At 47.6% G+C, this 20,095-nt stretch overlaps 3 protein-coding genes across 3 annotated transcripts; all 3 read left to right on the forward strand.

Annotated features, from left to right (window-relative positions):
- The first annotated feature begins 1,359 nt into the window (after positions 1-1,359).
- LOC118702127 (keratin-associated protein 17-1) lies at positions 1,360-2,220 on the forward strand. The gene has a single exon (XM_036407787.2). It carries the CDS (start codon positions 1,749-1,751, stop codon positions 2,112-2,114), a length of 366 nt encoding a protein of 121 aa, XP_036263680.1. The 5' UTR covers positions 1,360-1,748; the 3' UTR covers positions 2,115-2,220.
- Positions 2,221-6,927: 4,707 nt separating this feature from the next.
- On the forward strand, positions 6,928-9,239 carry LOC118702094 (keratin-associated protein 16-1). Its single transcript, XM_036407738.2, has one exon. It carries the CDS (start codon positions 7,474-7,476, stop codon positions 8,857-8,859), a length of 1,386 nt encoding a protein of 461 aa, XP_036263631.1. The 5' UTR covers positions 6,928-7,473; the 3' UTR covers positions 8,860-9,239.
- Positions 9,240-10,457: 1,218 nt separating this feature from the next.
- Positions 10,458-11,557, forward strand: KRTAP29-1 (keratin associated like protein 29-1). The gene has a single exon (XM_036461377.2). It carries the CDS (start codon positions 10,458-10,460, stop codon positions 11,502-11,504), a length of 1,047 nt encoding a protein of 348 aa, XP_036317270.1. The 3' UTR covers positions 11,505-11,557.
- The last annotated feature ends 8,538 nt before the right edge of the window (positions 11,558-20,095 follow it).

The raw sequence follows: 20,095 nt of genomic DNA on the forward strand, positions 1-20,095 counted from the left end.
CCACCCTTGCCTAGGCGATTCCGATGGTAAAACCTGGTTTAGGAACCCTGGAACACGTGATCTTTTGGGGTTCCTCCCAGTTCTAACATTCCACGTCCCATGAAGTACTGAGGGTTACATCAGATCCAAGTAGCCCATCCTTTCTCGCTGTCTCCGTTCCCCTCACCTCCCGGTTTTCAGGATTTCTAGCCCTTTCTAGGAGCTGCCTTACCTCCAGGCTTGTCTTAAAAAAGGAAAGGAAACTGAAAAGGAGGGACTGTGTCCCTCGATTCAGATCTCCATCCCCACCGCCACCCTCCATCCCCACCTCCCGCTCCAGGTGCTGCCTTCCAGAGGGCTGAGCCCACAGGTTCCAGAGTCGCTATTATCATTCCAAGAGGATGACAGGGTACCGAAGCCCCAACGGAGACAGAAAAATTTGACCCAGAGTTTACACAGGGACCTGCATCTCCTGTGGATCCTGGTCTTCCTGTGGCGTTTTATTCATCCACAGCACTCTGGGTATTGGGTATGCTTATCTCTCATTCTGACAGATGGTCTTTAAAAAGTGCACAACATTCCCATTTCAATGTGGTGTTTTGGATGTTCCATGATCTCCTCTTTTCCTCCCTTCCTCCCTCCATTCCTTCTCCTCCATCTTCTCTTCCTTCATCTCTTCTTACTCCATCTCCTTCTTTTTCATCTCTTCTTCCTCCTCATCTCCTTTTTTCCAGTTCTCCCTTCTCATCCTCCATCTTCTCCCGCTCCTTCTTCTGCATCTCTTCTTCCTCCTTTTCCTCCTCCTCCTTTTCCTTGTCCTCCATTTCCTCCTTCGTCTTCCTCCATCTCCTCCTTCCTCTTTTTCCATCTCCTCCTTCTTTTCCTCCTTCATCTCTTCCTCCACATCCTCCTCTTCTTCCACCGCCTCCTCTTTCTTTTTCTCCTCCTCCTGCCTGTTCTCATCTTCCTATTCCTATCAAGGGAAGGCCTAGGCCAGGAGTGGCAGGTTCTGCCCACTGCTCCTTCAGCCTATTTAGAGAGAAGGACAAGTGCTCAGTTCATCCACAGCCAGAGAAACATGGTTCCCCTGCCTTTTGCAGTTTTATTGTGAGTCTCTTTCCGTTTCACAGGGCAGTTATTACTCATGATTGATGGTCACTGAGGAAGCCCAAACAAACGTGCAGCACACTCCACATACCACACACACACACACACACACACACACACACACACACAAATATTTGCCTTGCTCACCCTGGATGAAGATGCCATTTCCAACTGGGAAGAGCCACACGGCCAGACCTCCTCAGTGGCCTCTGAGCTGCTTTTGCAATCTTCTTCTTCCGGGATTAGCAACCATGGCAGAGAGGTTGGCATAGAAGAGGAACCCCCTGCCAGAGCCAGATCTGGGGGGGGGGGGGGGGGGGCTTCCCCTTCCTGGCTCCAGCCCAGCTAATGATGGCTGGCCCCAGTTTGGCCGTGATGACAGGTCTCTCGGAAGGTGTATTTTTACCCTCTGGACAAACAGCCAGTTTGGGAGGAGTGGGGCCTTTTTATGAGTTGAGGTACTCGGGGCTGGAAAATAAACAGGCAGCTAATGAGACCTTCCTCTGGACACCCGGGCACAAATAATAACAAAGGAAACACCTGGCCTGGGGCCCACACCCCAGCGGCGGAGGGGATATAAAAGCCACCATCCAGCCGGTGCCGGTCAGACCTGGGGAAGCTCTGGCTGCGGTCCTGACCCTGCGCCCTGACCTGCGGGGACCATGGGGTGCTGCCCGGGGGACTGCTTCGCCTGCTGCGGTGAGGAGCAGGAGTGCTGCGAGACGTGCTGCTGCCAGCCCGGCTGCTGCGGCTCCTGCTGCGGCTGCTGCGGCTCCTGCTGCGGCTGCGGGGGCTCGGGCTGCGGAGGCGGCGGCTGCGGAGGCGGCTGCTGCGGGTCGTCCTGCTGCGGTGGCAACGGCTGCTGCGGTGGTGGCTCCGGCTGCGGTGGCAACGGCTGCGGGGGCGGCTCCGGCTGCGGGGGAGGATGCTGCGGGTCCAGCTGCTGCGGGTCCAGTTGTTGTGGCTCCTCCGGGGGCTGCTGCGGGCCCGTGTGCTGCCAGCCCACGCCCGTCTGCGACACGAAGTGAAGAGCCCCCCGCACCCACTCCACGGAGACAGCCCCACGGATCGCGTCCCCCCCCACCTCCCTGCTCCGGCCGAGACCCCCTCGTCTCCAGGACATTCCCGGACAGGGTATTGGGAGAGAAGGCTTGTGGATCAGTGCCCACCCTGATGTTTCAAGGCCCTGAGAGCTAGAGCCACGTGCTGGTGAGGAGTGGAAACGGGGTGCCACCCAAAGTGATCCCCAAGGCTGAAGGGGGGCAATCCCCGCGGCTGGCTGGACTCTCACGGTCACCAGGAGGCCTCCTCTCATTCCAGGTGTCTCTGGGACCGACCCCTCCTCGTCAGCATCCGGAGGCTTTTGGGACGCACGGATTCCTCCTCTTTGTTAACTTCTTAATAAATTCGGGCGCGCTGGCCTCACCACAGCAGTTCTGCCGCCTCTTCCTTCGCCCCCTCCCGGGCCCTGGGCCAGAGAAATGTGCTCAGGCCTCCCCCACGGGCGCTTCTGACAAGCAGTTTGGGGACCACCGACATCAGAGCACCCAGGGGTAGTTCAGTGGAGATTCTGGAGCCCACCCTGAGCCAGGCAGAATCAGCATTCCGAGGCGGGCGGCCTGGGAACCTGGGTTTCTAACAAGAACGCAGGTATTCTTACGCACTGAGGTCTGAGGACCACACAAGGAGGCTCAAGTTCTATGCGCTTCATGAGATTCACTTGAGAAGGCTCTTAAACGCACAGATCCCTGGGCTTTGCTGCTAGAGGTTTTATCCATTAGCCTTAGGGCAGAGGCCCTGGGAGCTGCATTTTTATTTTAAAAAATATATTTTTATGGATGTCAGGAAGGGAAAGGGAGAGAGAGATAGAAATATCAATGATGAGAGAGAATTGGTTGGCTGCCTGCTGCACACCCCCTACCAGGGACTGAGCCCTCAACGCAGGCATGTGCCCTGACCTGGCATGGAGCTGTGACCTCCGGATTCACTGAGCCACGCCAGCTCGCGGGGGCCTGCGTTTTTAAAAACTCCCAGGTAAACGCTGAGGCTGGCCAAGTTTAACCTTGAGCAAGGTGCCTGGATGCCTCCTGCACTGGAGTTCTCCTAGGATGGTTCTGCGGGAGGCTTCAGGTTTGGTCAGAACTTTCTAGCACAGTCAGGGGAGAATGCCACTCAGGCTTTAATACCAACATGTATATTTCCAGACTCCTTTCTAAGCATTTTTACAAATAAAACTGGGATTATGCTGCTTTTGCTTTTTTGCCTTTAAATTTTTTTGTTTTATTTTTTATAAGCTAACTTGGAGATCTAATTTACATGTAATAAATCACTCCCATTTTAGTGTAGTTTGATGAGATCTTGACAATCCTATATAATAAAGAAGTAATGTGCAAATTGATTCTCACTCCGTCATGCTGTCACAAGATGGCTGCGCCCACAGCAGAGGCGGGTTTCCCATAACGAGCTGTGAAGAGCAGGATTTGAGGCTGTGTGGTGCCTGGTCGGGCCGGGGGACCTGAGCCTGCGCCCCCTCACCTGTTGGCCTTTGATTGGGAACCCCAAGGCTGTGCCTCACACCCAGCTTGATGGACGCGGGGCTGGCTGGGGCTGGGTCTCTTGAGATTTCGAGGTGCATGCAGGTGGGCAGGGACTTGACTCTGGGTCCCGCAGTGTGCCCCACACTCTGACAGGAGGAAGATTTTCATATACTTTTTACTAATTTTCTTTCATCTCTGACACTTCTACTATAGAGAAAGGGCAAATAGCAATATTAAAATATTTCTCCTAATTAATTCCATTTTAATGTGCACAAATTTTGTGTGCCGAGCCACTACTTGTATATAACCATTACTGCACTCAAGATCTAGAATTTTCCATCATCTCTCAAATTCCCCAGTGTCCTTTCACAGGTAGTGTCCCCTCGACCTGACCCTAATCTCAGACAACCATTGATCTGCTTTATGTCACTATAAATTTCACCATTTCTAGAATTTCATATAAATGAAATCATATATTGTGAACTTTTTCACTTAGGAAAACATTTTAAAATATTCATTCATGTTGCTGTAGCTATCAATAGTTCATTCCTTTTTATTGAGTGAATAAACTTCATTGTATGAATAAGCTACATTAAAATCATCTACTGATGGACATTAGGGTTGTCTACGGTTCTTTGCTATTATGAATAAAGCTATTATGAATATTCATGTACAAATTTTTGTGTGGACATATATTTTCATTTATTTAGGATAAATTCCTAAGTGTTGGATTGCTAGACAAATGGCAAGTGAATGTTTTACGTTATAAAAACCTACCCACCAGTTTTGCAAAGTGGTTGTACCATTTTGTATATCTGGGAGTTCCAGTTGCTCCATGTTCTTGCTAATACTTGACATTGTCAGTCTTTTAATGTTTAGCTGTTCTAGCAAGTATGTAATGATAGCTGCTTGTGTTTTCTTTTTCTTTTCTTTTCTTTTTTGGCATTAAAAGCCCCAGTAGTATTTGCAGTATCTTGCTTTGGGAGAGAATTTGAGATTTGACTCTGCCCAGATCCAGTTTTAGACTCTATTATTTAGGTCATTGTTTGCTCTGCCTAAAATTGGCCTCTTAAATACTGGCTCTCTAACCCCTAGGACAAAGCCTCAGTCAGAGCAGAAGCATGCCAAAGGGACATGGTGGCCAAGAGGTCAACTGGTCTACATTGTGATTAAGAGAAGCTCATTCTTTCGTTGCTCATGACCATGGCTTTATGGAAGCATGAGTGGAAGGTAGTAATTTCTTTGAATTATTGACAGAGAATTGCTCCTCTTAGTTGTCCATGGAGGTTCTCATTCATCCATTCATTCAACAAATATTAATAGTGAACTGCCTACATATCAAACACTATTCTGGGTGCTGGGTTTACATCAGGGAATAAACAAAATTCTTAGCCTCCTAGTGCTTATATGGCATCAAGGGAGCCAAGAGCTACAAAAGAGAATAAAGTAGGAATGGGCTAAATAGTTAAAAGAGCAGCTTATTCCACTTAGCAGGGAAAGATTCTTGGAGGAGATGACATTCTAGTATAATGAATGATGCTATGCAAGTTTTTCAGCTGAGAGCCTTTATGAGGGATTTTTTTTGGGGGGGGGGGGGAAGGGCATCTCCATTTGGAATTTTATTGCTGGGTTAGCTGAGGAAGAGAAGGTGGATGGCAAGAAGAACTGAAAATGTGGAGATCAGAGTCTTGGGGTCTTCTCCTTGCCTTATCCTCTGCAAAGCTTTCTAAAATTCTTTTCCTCTATTGCTGAGATCCATCTCAAAGAATGACACTCCCTATTCCTAATCTTTCGCTCTCAACCACCAAGTCCTGTAGATTCTGCCTCTTTAAAACATCTTATATCACTCCAGTCCTAAGGCACTGGCTAGTTCACCATAAAGCTTTGGGGTAATTGCCCAGACCTCTAATGGTTGGCCCACTTGCAGACTCACTCTCCTTCTTTAATCCCTTCTCCACAGCCAGAGAGATATTTCCAAAGGGCAGGCCTGGCCAAGTTACTCCCCTGCTTAAAAACTCCAGGTGTCACTATAATATCCAACTTATTACCATGGTTCATAGGGTTTTTTTTATGATTGAGTGGCTAGTAACCCCTCTAGACTTATCACTATCCTTTCCTGTCCCCTTGAATTTTTCATCTCAGCTATAGAACCATTTGCTGCTCCTCAAATGTATCATGCTCTCTTAAGAAGCCTTCCCTAAGTTCCTCAAAACCACATTGCTGTTTTCCTGGGTACCCAAAGAGCACCCGTGCATCCAGGTGTTGTAGCACTTGTACATATATTGTACCATAATTGCTTATGGAAGTATCTTTCTTCTAAACCTTTCTTATGAAATTGCAACTCATTCATTCTGTATCATCACAAAAAACCCAGTGGCAGCTGGGTTGGTTGGATGAATAAAATTGAAATTAGGCAAATGATTGCATAAATTAATGAATGAAGAGAAGAATGGTGAATGAATGAAAAAAATGGTTCAGCTTTTCCAAAGATGCCTTTTGTATTGATGTTGAAAGCACATGGTGGAGGCAAGATGGGGCCTCAGTGAGCAAGGATATCAGTCCTTGGTGTTTAGAAGCTTATGGTTTGTTTCCCACATAATGTCTCTCTCAAGCAGTAGCATTGACACAATGCTTTAAGAAAGCATTTGTGTTCTTGCTTTTGTTTATAATGTTTTTGTAAACACACACACACACACACACACAAACAAAAAAACCACACACATCTTTCTCCTTTACCCTTTGGGTCTTGGATGTATCTTTCTTTTAGGAGCTGTTAAAATCACCAAAGGACAATAGAGTATACAGATGTCTTATTAGAAAGTTATCACCTGAAATTTATATGTTAATAACCAATGTTATTCCAATACATTTAATTTTTAAAAATCATCAAATGCAAAAAGACCTCTGGAGGACTACTGGACACTTCAGGTGGGGGTGAAGGAAGAAAAGAAATGAAACAAAAGCAAAATGGCTAGGCCAAGTGCTTTCCAGGGTCAGGTAGAACCAGCAGTCTGGGGCACAGAACAGGACAAAGGACGGTATGAGCGCAAAGCCTGTGACATGTGGCTTTGACAAAGGCTCCTGAGAAAGGTCGGTCCAGACAGGATGGTGAAGGGGAAGAAGAGCAGCTCTAGATTAGGAGGCAAGCCATTGGGATCTTTAGTAAGTGACAAACTTGGATTCCAATTCCCCCTTCCTGTTCTTCATCTGTAATAGAAGCAGAAGCCTCCCTATCTCATGGGATTGCTAATGGTTTTAAATAAATCAGTGCTATAAAGTGCAGTCATTTGAGATCCATCCCAGATACCCTCTCTTCCACAGAGTTCATCACTGGTCCTCTCACTAACCCCCATGTATGTTGTTAAGTTTATCATTGCATTGCGATGAGTTTGCCTCTACACTGTCTGCCCACCAGAGAGTGATATCCATGAGAATGAGTGAGTAGGTCTTATGCGTGGGCATCCCCTGTATCCAGCTCAGGGCCTGGTACAGAGGATAAAAGATGGATAAATGATAAGTTCTTTTCTTCCCCTGTTCACGATGCTCAGAGATACCGATCATTGAAGGTGATGACGCTTATTCCAAGATAGCCTATAACTCACAGGACTCCACATTTAGCAAGTCAATAAACAAACAGCTTCTTTATGGGCAGATAAACAACCTCGGGTCAACAAACCTTGGCATAATAAGATGTTCCTCTGAAAAGTGTCCCAAACAGCAACGAGGAAAAGACGCGGGAGCTCAAAACATCCTATGCCCGTGAAGGGGTATAAAAGACAGGGCCTCAGGGAGCTGTGCCAGTCAGGCAGCCACCTCGCAGCACTCACCAGGGAGCAGAGGCACCTCCATCATGTCTGGAAACTGCTGTTCTAGGAAATGCCCCTCCGTGCCAGCCATCTCTCTCTGCTCCACGGAGGTGAGCTGCAGAGGGCCCATCTGCTTGCCCAGCTCCTGCCAGAGCCAGACGTGGCAACTGATGACCTGTCAAGATGGCTGCGGAGCCTCCAGCTGTGGCCCACAGTGCTGTCAGCCCTGCTGTTCCATGAGCAGCTGTGGCCAACCTGTGTGCTGCGAGGCCACCATGTGTGATCCCTGTAGTTCTGTGAGCAGCTGTGCCCAACCCGTATGTTGCGAGGCCACCACATGTGAGCCCTCTTGCTCCGTGAGCAGTTGCTGCCAACCTGTGTGCTGTGAGACTGCTTCCTGCCAAGCGGTCCTCTGTATGCCCACGCCCTGCCAGCCCATCGTCTGCAAGCCGAGCTGCTGCCAGCCAGTCGTTTGTGAGCCCAGCTGCTGTCCGGCTGTCTGCACTGTGCCTAGCTCTTGCCAACCAGTGGTCTGTGAACCTGCTTGCTGTCAGCCAGTGTGCCCCACACCCAGCTGCTGCCAATCCGACTGCTCTGCGGACAATAGCTGCCAGGCTTCTTGCTGTGAGTCCAGTCCCTGTGAGCCATCCTGCTCCGAGCCCAGTATCTGCCAGCCATCTCCCTGTGTGGCTCTGGTCTATGAGCCAGTTTGCCTTCGCCCTGCCTGCTGTGTTCCGAGCCCGTGGGAACCACCTTGTGCCTCTAGCACTTGCCAAGAGCCCTCGTGTTGTGTCCCCAGCATCTGCCAACCCATCTGCTCGGAGCCCAATCCCTGCTCACCCAGTGTCTGTGTGCCCCGACCATGCCAACCTGCTTGCTACATAGTCCAGCGCCCTCAGTCCATCTGCTGTGAGCCTATTTCCTGCCCATCTACTTCCTGCCAGCCTCTCTGCTGCCGCCCGGGGTCTTCTGCATCTGCCATCTGCCAACCAACTTGCCCTCGGACTTTCTACATACCTAGCTCCTGCAAACCGTCTTGCACGACTTCAGTCCCCTACCGCCCCATCTACCGCTCAATCTACCCTGGACCCTTCACCTGCAGGCAGCCCTATGTGACATCCATCTCCTACCGCCCTGCCTGCTACCGCCCTGCCTGCTACCGCTCTTGTTACTCCATCCTGGGCCGCCCGACCTACATCACTTCAATCTCCTACCGCCCGGTGAGCTCCTGCCTGTCTTGTGCTAACTCCTGCAAACGGGATTGCAAGAAGTCCACTTCCAGCCAACCGGATTGTGCTGACTCCAATCCCTGCAAGGTGGAAGTCTCAGACGACAATCCCTGCCAGCCCACGGAGGCCAAAGTCAGCAGCCCAACCACCCGTGAGGCCACAGCCAGCCAGCCTGCTGCCATCAAGCCTGCCAACTGCTGAACGGGCCTCAGCCCAACAACACCTGCAAAGCAAACCTCCGACCAGAGAGGAACTTGACTGCCCTCCCGAAGTGCAGCATGACGTAGCTAGAATCTTTTTCTTTCTGCAGCATCACTCACCATCTGCCTATGTTTCAAGTAACTCTTCAGAAAGGACAGTACCCGAATGGCCCACATGAAGGCCTTGGGGGCACTGAGAGGGCACTCTGGGTGCCTGTCCGCTGCTGTCATCGAGCTGTGCCACATGATCTCTTTCCTGGCTACATTTCTGCCAGTCCTCCTGCCTCTGCTCCCCTGCTGTCTATGCTCATGCTCCTTGGGGGCCTCCTCAGTGAGAGAAGGATACTTAATTGTCCAATAAACATGGCTACGTTGAAGCGACATGCTGTTCTCACCTCTCTCTTGTTAACGCCATCACCCCATCAGCTGACCTGCCTCATCTTTGAGAGCAGCTTCATCCATCCATCCATCCATCCAACAAGGTTCATTAGAGACTGTGAGGTGCCAGGCTCTAGGTTAGGCTCTCGGAATGAGACGACAAAAGTCTCAGTCCCTGCTCTCAGAGGAGCTCACTCCAGCAGGAAGACAGATGGACAGAGAGACAATGAACTATACTTCACTGTGCTAAATGCTGGGATAGAGGCAAGCACGGGCACTGTGAACTCAGCAGGGTGTTAGGGGAGCAAAGGGGGGATTCTTAGGGACTCTGATACTGAAGCTTTGTCTTTCAGCACAAATAGGAGCTGAGAATTTAGAAACTAGGAAGGAATAGTTTTTTAGGCAGAGGAAGCACACTCATGAATATGCCTGTGAGCACACTGTTCACTAGGCGAGGCCGGGGCAAAGGTGTGCTCAGAGGAGTGGTGAGCTCTGAGGTCAGGTAAGCAGACCAGGAACTGCTCTTGTCAGGCCTTGTATGCTGGACAGAGGGACTTGGATGTGGTGCAGGGCATTACTTGCATAATTTGGGGAACACAATTTAAATTCAGAATTTGTTTTGTTACCTCCAAAATGGTGGTGACAAGTATACCAAGTAACTAGGGTCATTGCAAAGATTCCATGAAGAATGCAGCCAAAGACTTGCTACATGGTAGGTCTGCAATAAATGGAAGCCATTCCTATTGTCATTGGTCCTAGCAGAGTTGAGTTTCAGGAAAGCCAAATGGGAAAGGTCTAGAAAGCATGTCCTTGACTGATTTTCTGCTCTCCTTCTCTGACATCATCTCATTTCCGGATTGAATGGTGCAGAGCTGCATTCCTGGTGGGAGAGTGCCCCGCAGCCTCCTGATGAGAGGTTGTGCTGGGAAAGGCCTGCTTCAGGGAGACTGCCGCACAACCTGTAAAAGCGACAGCTCATCCCAGGGCAGGAACAGCATCCAGGGATCCAAACTTAGCAAAGAAAACTTCCCACCCATCTGACAGTTGTAAAAGCAGGGCCAGCATCTCCCTGGCTCCGGAAGCCTGTTAATCAGATGTCTGCCTGCAAAGCAGTGGAAACAACAACAAGGAAAGATGCTCTCTGTCACGCCAGCACCCCAAGTGAGGACCTATAAAAGTTCCAGGTAGTAGGTGTCTTCCTGGCAAAGGAGCTCCAGCACCATGGGGGACGACTGTTGTCCTGGAAACACTGCGGCTGTTCCAGCGGTGCCTCCCATCTCCATGTGCCCAAAGGGTGGCAGCTTCCGAAATGGCATCCTTTTGCCTAGCTTCTGCCGGAGCAGAACCTGGCAACTGGTCCCATGCCAAGGACATTGTCAGCCATCCGGCGGGGTCCCTGGAGGCTGTGAGCCTGCTCCCCGCCACCCTACCTGTCTTCCAGCAACTTCCTGCGAGGGCTTTGTTTGCCAGCCCATTTGCTCCTGCTCAGCCAGCTATGAATCCAGCACTGGTCAGGCTCCTCGTCTGGTTAGCTGCTGCCAGCCCTCCTGCTCGGAACCCATCGGTGGCCAGGATGAGTGCTGCGAAGCCAGCCCCAGCCAGCAAAGCTCCTGCCAGGAACCTGTCTATGTGTCCGGATCGCGCCAGGCAGCTTGTGACACTAGGGCCTGCCAGCCATCCTGCTCTGAGGTGACTCCCTGTCCTGAAATATCGTGCCCACCAACCGCCTGTGCAGCTACTCCATGCCAGCCAACTTGCTGCCAAGCAGGTTCATGCCATCCCATGAGTGGCGAAGGTCAGCCCTGCAGATCAACCTATTACCAGCCCATCTGCTACGTTCTCAAGACTTGCCCGTCAGTTCCCTGTATGCCTGCTCCCTGCCAGCCACCACCTTGCGTGCTCAGTTCTTGCAATCTTGTTCGCTGTGTGACCTCCTCTTGCCAGCCGCTGCCCTGCCAAGCAGCTCCTTCCACGTCCTTCATCTGCCGGCCGGTGGCTAACTGCCAGCCCTCTTGCACACCAGCATCACGTGGCACCGGGCCTTCTGGCCAACCAACTTGTGGCGGACCCACTTCCTACAGCCAAGGTCGCTGCAGATCCCCTTCCCGCCAGCCTGTCTGCTGTGTGACAGGTTCAGGCAAATTGTCCAGTGGTGACTCCCACTGCTTCCAGCCAGCTCCTCCACGCCCCTGCAAAGCCAGCCCCTGCTTGCCGACTTCCTGTCAGCCCGGCCTTGGGTCCGGCTCCTGTAAGGCAACACTTGGTTGATGGAGCCCTCTTCATGCCTCCTCTGAGTTCTGCAGCTGTCTGCAAGGGTCCAACCATCCGGCGACACCCGCCCCCAGCCAAGCACAAAAGCTGTCTGCCTGCTGACGCACCCCCATTCCAGCCCCACCCTCTCTCCAGGTCTTGGCGTGGGAACTTGTCCAGCCACAAAGATCCTTCTCAGCCGAGGAGAAGCTGTCAGTGAGCATGGTCCCTTTCCTGACATCACTTCAGCAAAGCCTTCTTTCCACTTTTTCTTTTGATGCCGCCCAGTTTGTCAAAAGATTCCAGGCTGCCAGCTGCTGATTAATGAGGGACTTGTCAAGCATGATGAGCAAGACTCTCAGAGCGCATTCTTTCCTTCAGCGCACCGCTCTGTGGATCTCCTTCATGTCACCTCCACATCACTGATAAATGTGGATCTCCTTCACATCACCTTGGGCCACAATGATGCCAGGCCCTGAGTCAGGGGTCTGCCATTGGTGCTCGGTTCTTGCAACCCTATTTGCTGATAAAATTGATGTGCCTTTTGTACCCTCTCGGTGCCATTTGTCTTTTTCCCTTGTCAAGTACACCCTTGTATGACCTTCTAGTCATTGCTCCATTATATAAAAATACAAACAATACATACATACTATTTATAAAGTAGTCAAACTATATATATATATATGTGTGTGTGTGTGTGTGTGTGTGTGTGTGTGTGTATAGTGCTGCTACACTCTTCCTGAGCTTCCTATCAATTCTTGGCCACATGGCAGCTAGAGAAAAATGATGAAGGTGACCGACTTGTGGGTTTGATTCACGAGTCTGGCTGAAGCCAAGGAGCAGGGTAGCCTTCCTGAACACCTCAGACAGGGACTGGAAGTTCTGAGACACTAAAGGAAAAGTAGAAGGAATGGAAGAAATGAAGATGGAGGCTGATTAAGAGTGGAAGGAGTGGATAAAATTAAGATGGAGACTGATTCTCTAAAATTAACCTCTATTCTTTCCCTAACAGTCTCACATTGCACAGGAGTGCCTAGAGGTTGACTTTCATGTTTGACCCATATCATAACAAGTATGTAACTCATGGGAGGGAGGAAAGAAATATGATGGGTGTGAACAAAGACACACAAAAAATGAATAATGAAATATTCTGATGGTAACTCCACATCACCAATAAAAATTTTTTTGGAAGAGAATGATAAACAAGTCCAGCCATCCAAAAATACAATTAGAAATATCATAAACAACCAAAAGATATTATGGTAGGAATGAACCAAAACATAGATTTCATGATAGATGCCATTGATGCAATAGTATCAGTAGAGGACGCATAAGTGGGGCGTACAGCGAGATGCCACCCAACACTTGGAATCTACACTAAAACCGAATTAAGTAAAGTCACCTTAAAATGAAGGATATCTTAAAGGTCGGAGGAATTGATTCAGATCTGGTTGGAGATGTAGGCAATTGAAACTAAACCGAAGGTGTTGGCATCACTAAAACTCGGCGTGAAGACATCGCTAAGGCAAAGTTGGTCATGCCCCCGCCAAGCACTGCACAGGGGAGAGGGAGAGTTAGTCGCAGGACTATGAGTTTTCAAGTTCCATTGGTGAGGACTATTGTGAAAGAAACGTGCCAAATGCCATTTAGTTCCTTTAACTTCCAGCGCCAATTCCATGCTCCTGTGGTAGCTCAGGAGTTCCTGTTATAGTCAGTTCTCCTGTAAGTTCCTAAGTAGGAGTCCTTGCTTTATGGGCTTGGCTAACGTGAGTCTGCTCCGAGAGGTGGCTTCCTCCTTGATGTGTAAACAAAAATCAGGTCCAGGCTCATGACCAAGGCTGTGAGTTCTGCCCTGAATGCCTTTCAGAAGACAGCCTCCCTCACTCTCCCCCTTTTCAAGGGAATGCCTATTCCCATGACAGCGTGCACGTTGTCTTTAAAGCAGAAGCTATGCGAATGCTTATGGACTTCGGAGGATGATAACATGCCAGTAAGCAATCAACTAAGTAATGATGGGGTAAAGCAGAGTGCTCTGGGCGCTCAAAGAATCTCAGGCATGGCAGGAATCCCGATAAAAACCTCTGAGTGGCCGTCAGTTCCAATGCCTCATAATAAAAAAATGCATACACCCAGGGTGGTCCAGCCCACCGTAGGAGACCTCTTTTGAAGTGTTTCTCCACACTTCAGGTCATACTCATCCTCGGGCCGCTGGACTTTTCCTCCATCAGAAGCATCTATGCTACAGTCAGAATGGCATTTCCAGGCACGTTCCGACTCGTATGAGCCCCGCCCTCTATGTCAGTGCCCTTTGCTAGGAAGTCCCATTCCTTTCCCTCTAACCAAGGCCATTACCCTCCGGCTCTGTAGGACGCAGCACTTCCTTGACTGGTTGTCACGGATTTTAAGATGGTGGTGGAGACTGAAGAGAAGAGTCCTACTAAGAATTTGCTTTTTAAGATTCTGTCCACTTTTCCAAGGCTGAGTTCATGAATCTATGTCAGGATAGATGAGGCAGACCAGCAACTGGCACACTGAGCTACAGGGAAAAGGAAGAACCAAATCCAAGTGAAACAGGCTCCACTCCACTCAGCAGCCTCGCAATTTTTAAAAAAATATATATTTTTTATTTTTTTTACAGAGAGGAAGAGAGAGGGATAAAGAGTTAGAAACATCGATGACAGAGAATCATCGATCAGCTGCCTCTTGTACACCACCTACTGGGGATGTGCCCGCAACCAAGGTACATGCCCTTGACCGGAATCGAACCTGGGATCTTTCAGTCCGCAGGCTGATGCTCTATCCATTGAGACAAACCGGTTTCGGCAGCCTCACAATTTAACAAGATAATTAACAGAATATTTGGTTGGCAGCAAACCTGGGGGAGTGAGATTATTGGCACATTTGACTGACAGGTCTATCATTAAGGAGAAAATGCCAATTTGTTTCCTAAAGGGGCTGTACAAATTTATAACCCTCCTCCCCCCAAAGTGCAAGAGCTTCAGTAGTTTCACATCCTCCCTAAATTGTTGATATGGTCAGGCTTTTAAATTGTTTTTTCAATATAGTGGTGTAAATGGGAATTTTGAGTTTTTAAAATATATATATATATATTTTTATTGATTTCAGGGAGGAGGAGAGAGAGAAATATCAATGATGAAAGAGAATCATTGGTCGGCTAACTCCTGCATGCCCCATACTGGGGACAGAGCCCACAACTGGGGCCTGTGCCCTGACTAGGAATCGAACTAGGAATCCTGGTTCATAGGTTGACGCCCAACCACTGAATTATGCTGGCCAGGCAGAATCTTGAGGTTTTGAATTGTATTTTTCTCGATTACTTACGATTTTGAATATTGTTTTTAATACCTATTGGCTATATATGTTTCCTCTAAATAAAATTCCTAGCTACATCTTTACCCACTTCTCTAACGAGTGCTTCATGGGTACTGGTTGTGGGAGTTATGTTATGGAGACAAGTCCTTTGCCTCTGTGTGTCCCAGCCAATGCCATGTGAGACTAAAGAATGAGACACAGCATGGGCGGCAGCAAGGTTGGCAGCAGCTGGACACCCAGCATGGGTGAGCCCATGAACTCATCAGAAATGAGAAATAGTTGTTTTTAGTGATAGTTTGTAACAAAGCTACAGATAATTAAAATAATATAAAACTCTGTTTTATTCATAGCCTAAGGCCCAACTTTTTTTTCCTTCATATTATTATTGAATTTTGGTATCATTTTTAGCTTATCAATCTTCCCAGAGTTGTATCTATTTTGTTCAATTTTGAAAAGGCTATCTGATTTTATTGAATTCACTATATATATATATATATATATATATATATATATATATATATTTAAATTTCTGTTTTACTAATTTCTACTCTTTTTTTGTTTAAGTATTCATTTTCTTCTATGTATTATAGTTTGGGGGCAATGCTATTGCTTTTCTCTTAACTTCTTAAGACGGGGCATTTAACTCATTAATTTTGAGGTTTTCTCTTCTTATATAAATACTTAAACATGAATCATCCTCATAGCATTGGGTGTTTTTTTTGTTGCATCCCTTGAGTTTTGATGTCACACTTATTATTATCCAATTCTACACATTTAGATGACTCCTTTGTACTACAGATTTTGCTGCTGTTTTGTACATTTATGCACTTCTCCCACTCATCTTTGCTCTGTATGGACCAAAGGATGCTACTGGCATCTTGTGGGTAGGAGCCAGGATGCTGCCAAACACTCCTCCACGGTCACAACAGGGCACCTTCATCCAGACAACAAAGAGTTATTTGGCCCAAATTAATACCTTGCTGGTGTTCAGTCCCACAACATTTTCTAATGTGTTCTGAGATTAAAACTTAAGTATCATTGAGCAGAAGCAAAAGATACAGTCTTGGGTCTGAGTCTGTCCAAATCAGCTATCTAACATGACCCCGTGAAAAGTTCTCATATGAAGAATGGAGATAATTGTTTTGAGGGGACTATATGAAGCTCAGAATGGATCATGCATATGAATTGCAACATGTGTGTAAATCCTCCCATCAGGATGCTATACAATAAAACCAAACGCAATATGGAATGCACAGAATTTATTAAGAAATAGAGGTAAAACTACCTGTATGTAGAGAGCCAACTCAGAGTGAGCATGAAACAAGAAAGCAGGATTACCGGAACCAGGAGTGCAAGGAAAAAGAAAACAGGATTGAGAAGATTTTCAGCAGTTGCAGAAAACCTGTGTAACTGTTACAAAATGTGTTTTTCTAAGTCACACAGAGGGAGAGGGTGAAGACCTTGACTACAGACTCAAAGCAGAGACCAGAGCTTCGTATCGAGGATGCAGGAAGCTGACCCATGTTGCACTCACACGGGAGGAAGCTGATTGGGGACGTCCTCTGCTCTCATCCAGAAGCTTGTATCAGGCACATGAGTCACAGAAATCAAGGGAGAGCATGGGGGTGGCCAGCCAAGCCTAGGAAGTGAATTTGTTTCCCAAATGGCGAGTCAGTGAACAGGTGTTGTGTGAACATGGTGTTTCTTTGGTGAGGTGATCAGCAGCAGGAAGGCTAGCAGCAGCTGGACACACAGCAAGGGCGGCAGCAGCAGCTGGGCCGGCAGCAGATGGTTCTACAGCAAGTGGACTGACACCAGGTTGGGCAGCAGCAAGGCTGGCAGCAGCAGCTAGACCCACAGCAGGGGCGGCAGCAAGGCTGGCAGCAGCTGGACACACAGCAGGGGCGGCAGCAAGGGGAGCAGCACATGGTGTCAGGTGTGGAGGGCGGGTTCCTGTTCAGACGTGAGTTTCTCAGATGCTGAGGACTCCCCTTCTATCCTGGGGCTTTTATACGCTCCCCCACCCAATGTGGACCAATGAGCAGAACCTTCCTTGTTGTTGTTCATATTGTTTTCCATAGTGACCGAGGAATTGTAAAAAAGGAAGTTATCCTCTAAATGTTTTAATGAGTAGCAGATATGTTTCTTAATATGTTTCTTAATTGAGAATTACTCAGACTTTTCAGATAAAAAGGATGTCAGCACTGTTCTTGCTTTGTTCTCAATCTAGTCATATAAAATACAGTTCCTGGTCACCTCTTTAGGTTCAATACACTTTCCATCCTCAGTTATTTTTAAATTGAATTTACTGGGATGATATTGGTGTGTAAAACCATACAGGTTAGAAGTGTTCAACTCAATGAAACATCATCTGCACATTGCCTCACCCTCCGCCCCAGTCTCTTCCGGTCTCCATCTTCCCTCTTTTACACTTTGGGGCCATTGTTAAGTGAACAAGAGTTACTTAAACACAAGCACTGCGATGCCAAGGCAGCTGACCTCATACCTGAGACAGCTACTAAGTGACTTACAGTGAGTAGGGTATAAGTATGACTTACTTGACAAAGGGAGGATTCACTACCAAGGTGGAATGGAGCAGGACAGTGTGAGATTTCACCATGCTACTCAGAATGGCGTGCGACTTAAAACTTATGAATTGTTTATTTCTGGAATTTTCCATTTACTATTTTCAGACCATGGGTGGCTGTGGGTAACTAAAACCACAGAAAGCAAAACCTCAGATTCAAGGGAGGACTACTGTATACTGAAAAGTATATAAAATATGCATGAATAATGTAATAAATAATTATGAAGCAAAAATCTGTCTATCCCAACACCCAAGTCAAAAAATAGGACATTGCTGTCACCAAGAGGGCCCTGGATGTATCTCCTCTTGACCACATCACTTTCCTTCCCCTGATTCTTTCTGTCCTGATTCTTAATCTTTTCACTGATGGTCTTTACAGTTTTACCACCTAGTTCTGCATCCTAATCATTATAGTTTAATTTTACTTGTATTTGAATTTTATATAAGTGGGATCTTCATATATGTATTGTGTGTTCTTATTCTCTCACTCAATATTATGTAAGAGCTGTGGTAGGCAGGCCCTTAGGTGGCCCAGTGATTTCTACCTCTTGATGTTCATGGTCTTATGTAATTCCCTCCCTGTGAGTAACATGCTTCTAACCAACTGCCTCTGGCAACATCAAGCGATTAAGTTAAACAAGACTTGACTTTCATCTTGCTAGCCGACTTTCTCTCGCCCTCACAGGCTTTGAGGAAGTGAGCAGCCCTGTGGGAGAGAAATACATGGCAAGGCACTGAGGACAGTCTCCATTCGACAACCAGCAGGGAAGTGAGGGTCTCACTCCAACGACCCTCAAGGACTGGAATCCTGTCAACAACTACAACAACTACAACAACTACAACAACAAGAATTTGGAAGTGGATTCTTCTCCAGCTAAGACTTGAGATGAGATGCTGGTGCCAGCTAACACCTTGACTGCAGCCTTATGATTCATTAAGAAATAGAGAGCTGAGCTGAGCCATACTGAAATACCTGATGCACGAAAACTATGGGTCAGTAAATGAGACTCAGTTTCAGCTGCTAAAATTTGAGGTAATATTAGCTAACAATAGATAACTAGTACATATTTATCTATTACCACACTATAAAGAGATGAGGATGAAGGGATCAAAGGGTGCAGAGAAGTTTATAGGCTAGAATAGAACTAGTCACAAGGCCAGAAACCCAACCAGCTGAATAATCTCCCTAGGAGGACTCAAGGGTGCCCTCTGTAATAAGGTAATAAGGAATGAACAGGTAGAGTGGTCTATTCTCTAAGGGTGGAGCTTGTGGTAGGGAATATTGTCACAGAAATTAGTTCCCAAGGAGCAATGAGAATGAGAATGTCCTTAAAGTAGCAGAGGTCAGCTGGCAGCATTTAACGGTAAGAGTATTATGGGTATAAATATGTGATGGGCAGCACATTTGGGCCAACAACTGGGGTGAAGTGCTGTGTGACCCACAGACTGAGAGGTCAGTGATCCCAGTGGGAAATTTTGACCCCTTACCTGGTTTCCAGGCTGAGCCAGTTCTCAGATCTACAATCCACTGAGTCATTGAAAGTGAGGCCAGCCCTGACCGGTTTGGCTCAGTGGATAAAGTGTTGGCCTACGGACTGAAAGGTCCCAGGTTAGATTCCAATCAAGGGCATGTACTTTGGTTGAGGGCACATCCCCAGTTGGAGGTGTGCACGAGGCAGCTGATCAATGTTTTTCTCTCATCGATGTTTCTAACTCTCTATCCCTCTCTCTCCCTCTCTGCAAAAATCAATAAAATGTATTTTAAAAAAAGAAAGTGAGGCCAGTCCTTCAAGACCTAGGACAAGAGCAAGTGTATGTAGCATGTTCATTCCAGTCCTTTCCCAAAGGAATCCACAGATTTTCCCTCAGGGGACACTGGAATAACCCTTATTGGACATTGTTGGTTACTGGATCTGAGTTGACACCAACAGTTGGCAACCATTCATAACACATATTTAAAAGGTGTTAAAGGACACTAGTCATTACATTTGGAATACTGGTGCCTTAGATTGGTTGCTCTCAGGAACAGACCCCCAAACAGGGGTTTGAGATCCAGTAGTTTATTTGGGACATCATCCTAAAAGGCACTGCAGGGAACCTGGGAAGTGATCTGGGGAAGGGACGGAGGCCAGTGTGAGATGATAGAATGAGCAACTTACTCCTGTGGGAAGTTGGGTGCCATTCCATTAAGGACCTCTAGAGACTGGTTCTTCTTGCCCCCACCTGAGAGGAAAGAGCTAGAGTATGTACCCACCCATCACTGGCCCAGCACTGCTCCCACACACTTGGACCCCGGCCTGTCTAGAGCTGGCTCCTTCATCGGAGAAAGTCCACAGGCCGACAGATCCAAGTGTTCGCTGTACAAAACCATCTCCCTCTATTAAAACAAGGGTGCTGACGGCATGGAGGAGGGGAATCCTGAAATCACCCTCTGTCCCCTGCAGAGAAGGACAGGACACCTGACAGCTAAGGATGGCAAGTCAAGAGGAACAGGATCAGACACAATACTCTAGTATTTGTATGCCGGGAAACTCAGATTTATTTAAGATTTAGGGGCATCTCCATATGAGAAAAGATGGCCAGGAAGAAATATATCCATTCAGATGACATTTGGTTGAAAGATTCCAGAGAAAATTCAAACTTTGAGTTCATTTGGGAGACAGACAGAAACATGATGGAGTGGGGGCAA

This window comes from Pipistrellus kuhlii, unplaced genomic scaffold (assembly GCF_014108245.1).
Source record: "Pipistrellus kuhlii isolate mPipKuh1 unplaced genomic scaffold, mPipKuh1.p scaffold_m20_p_37, whole genome shotgun sequence".
In the NCBI taxonomy this organism is placed as follows: Eukaryota; Metazoa; Chordata; class Mammalia; order Chiroptera; family Vespertilionidae; genus Pipistrellus; species Pipistrellus kuhlii.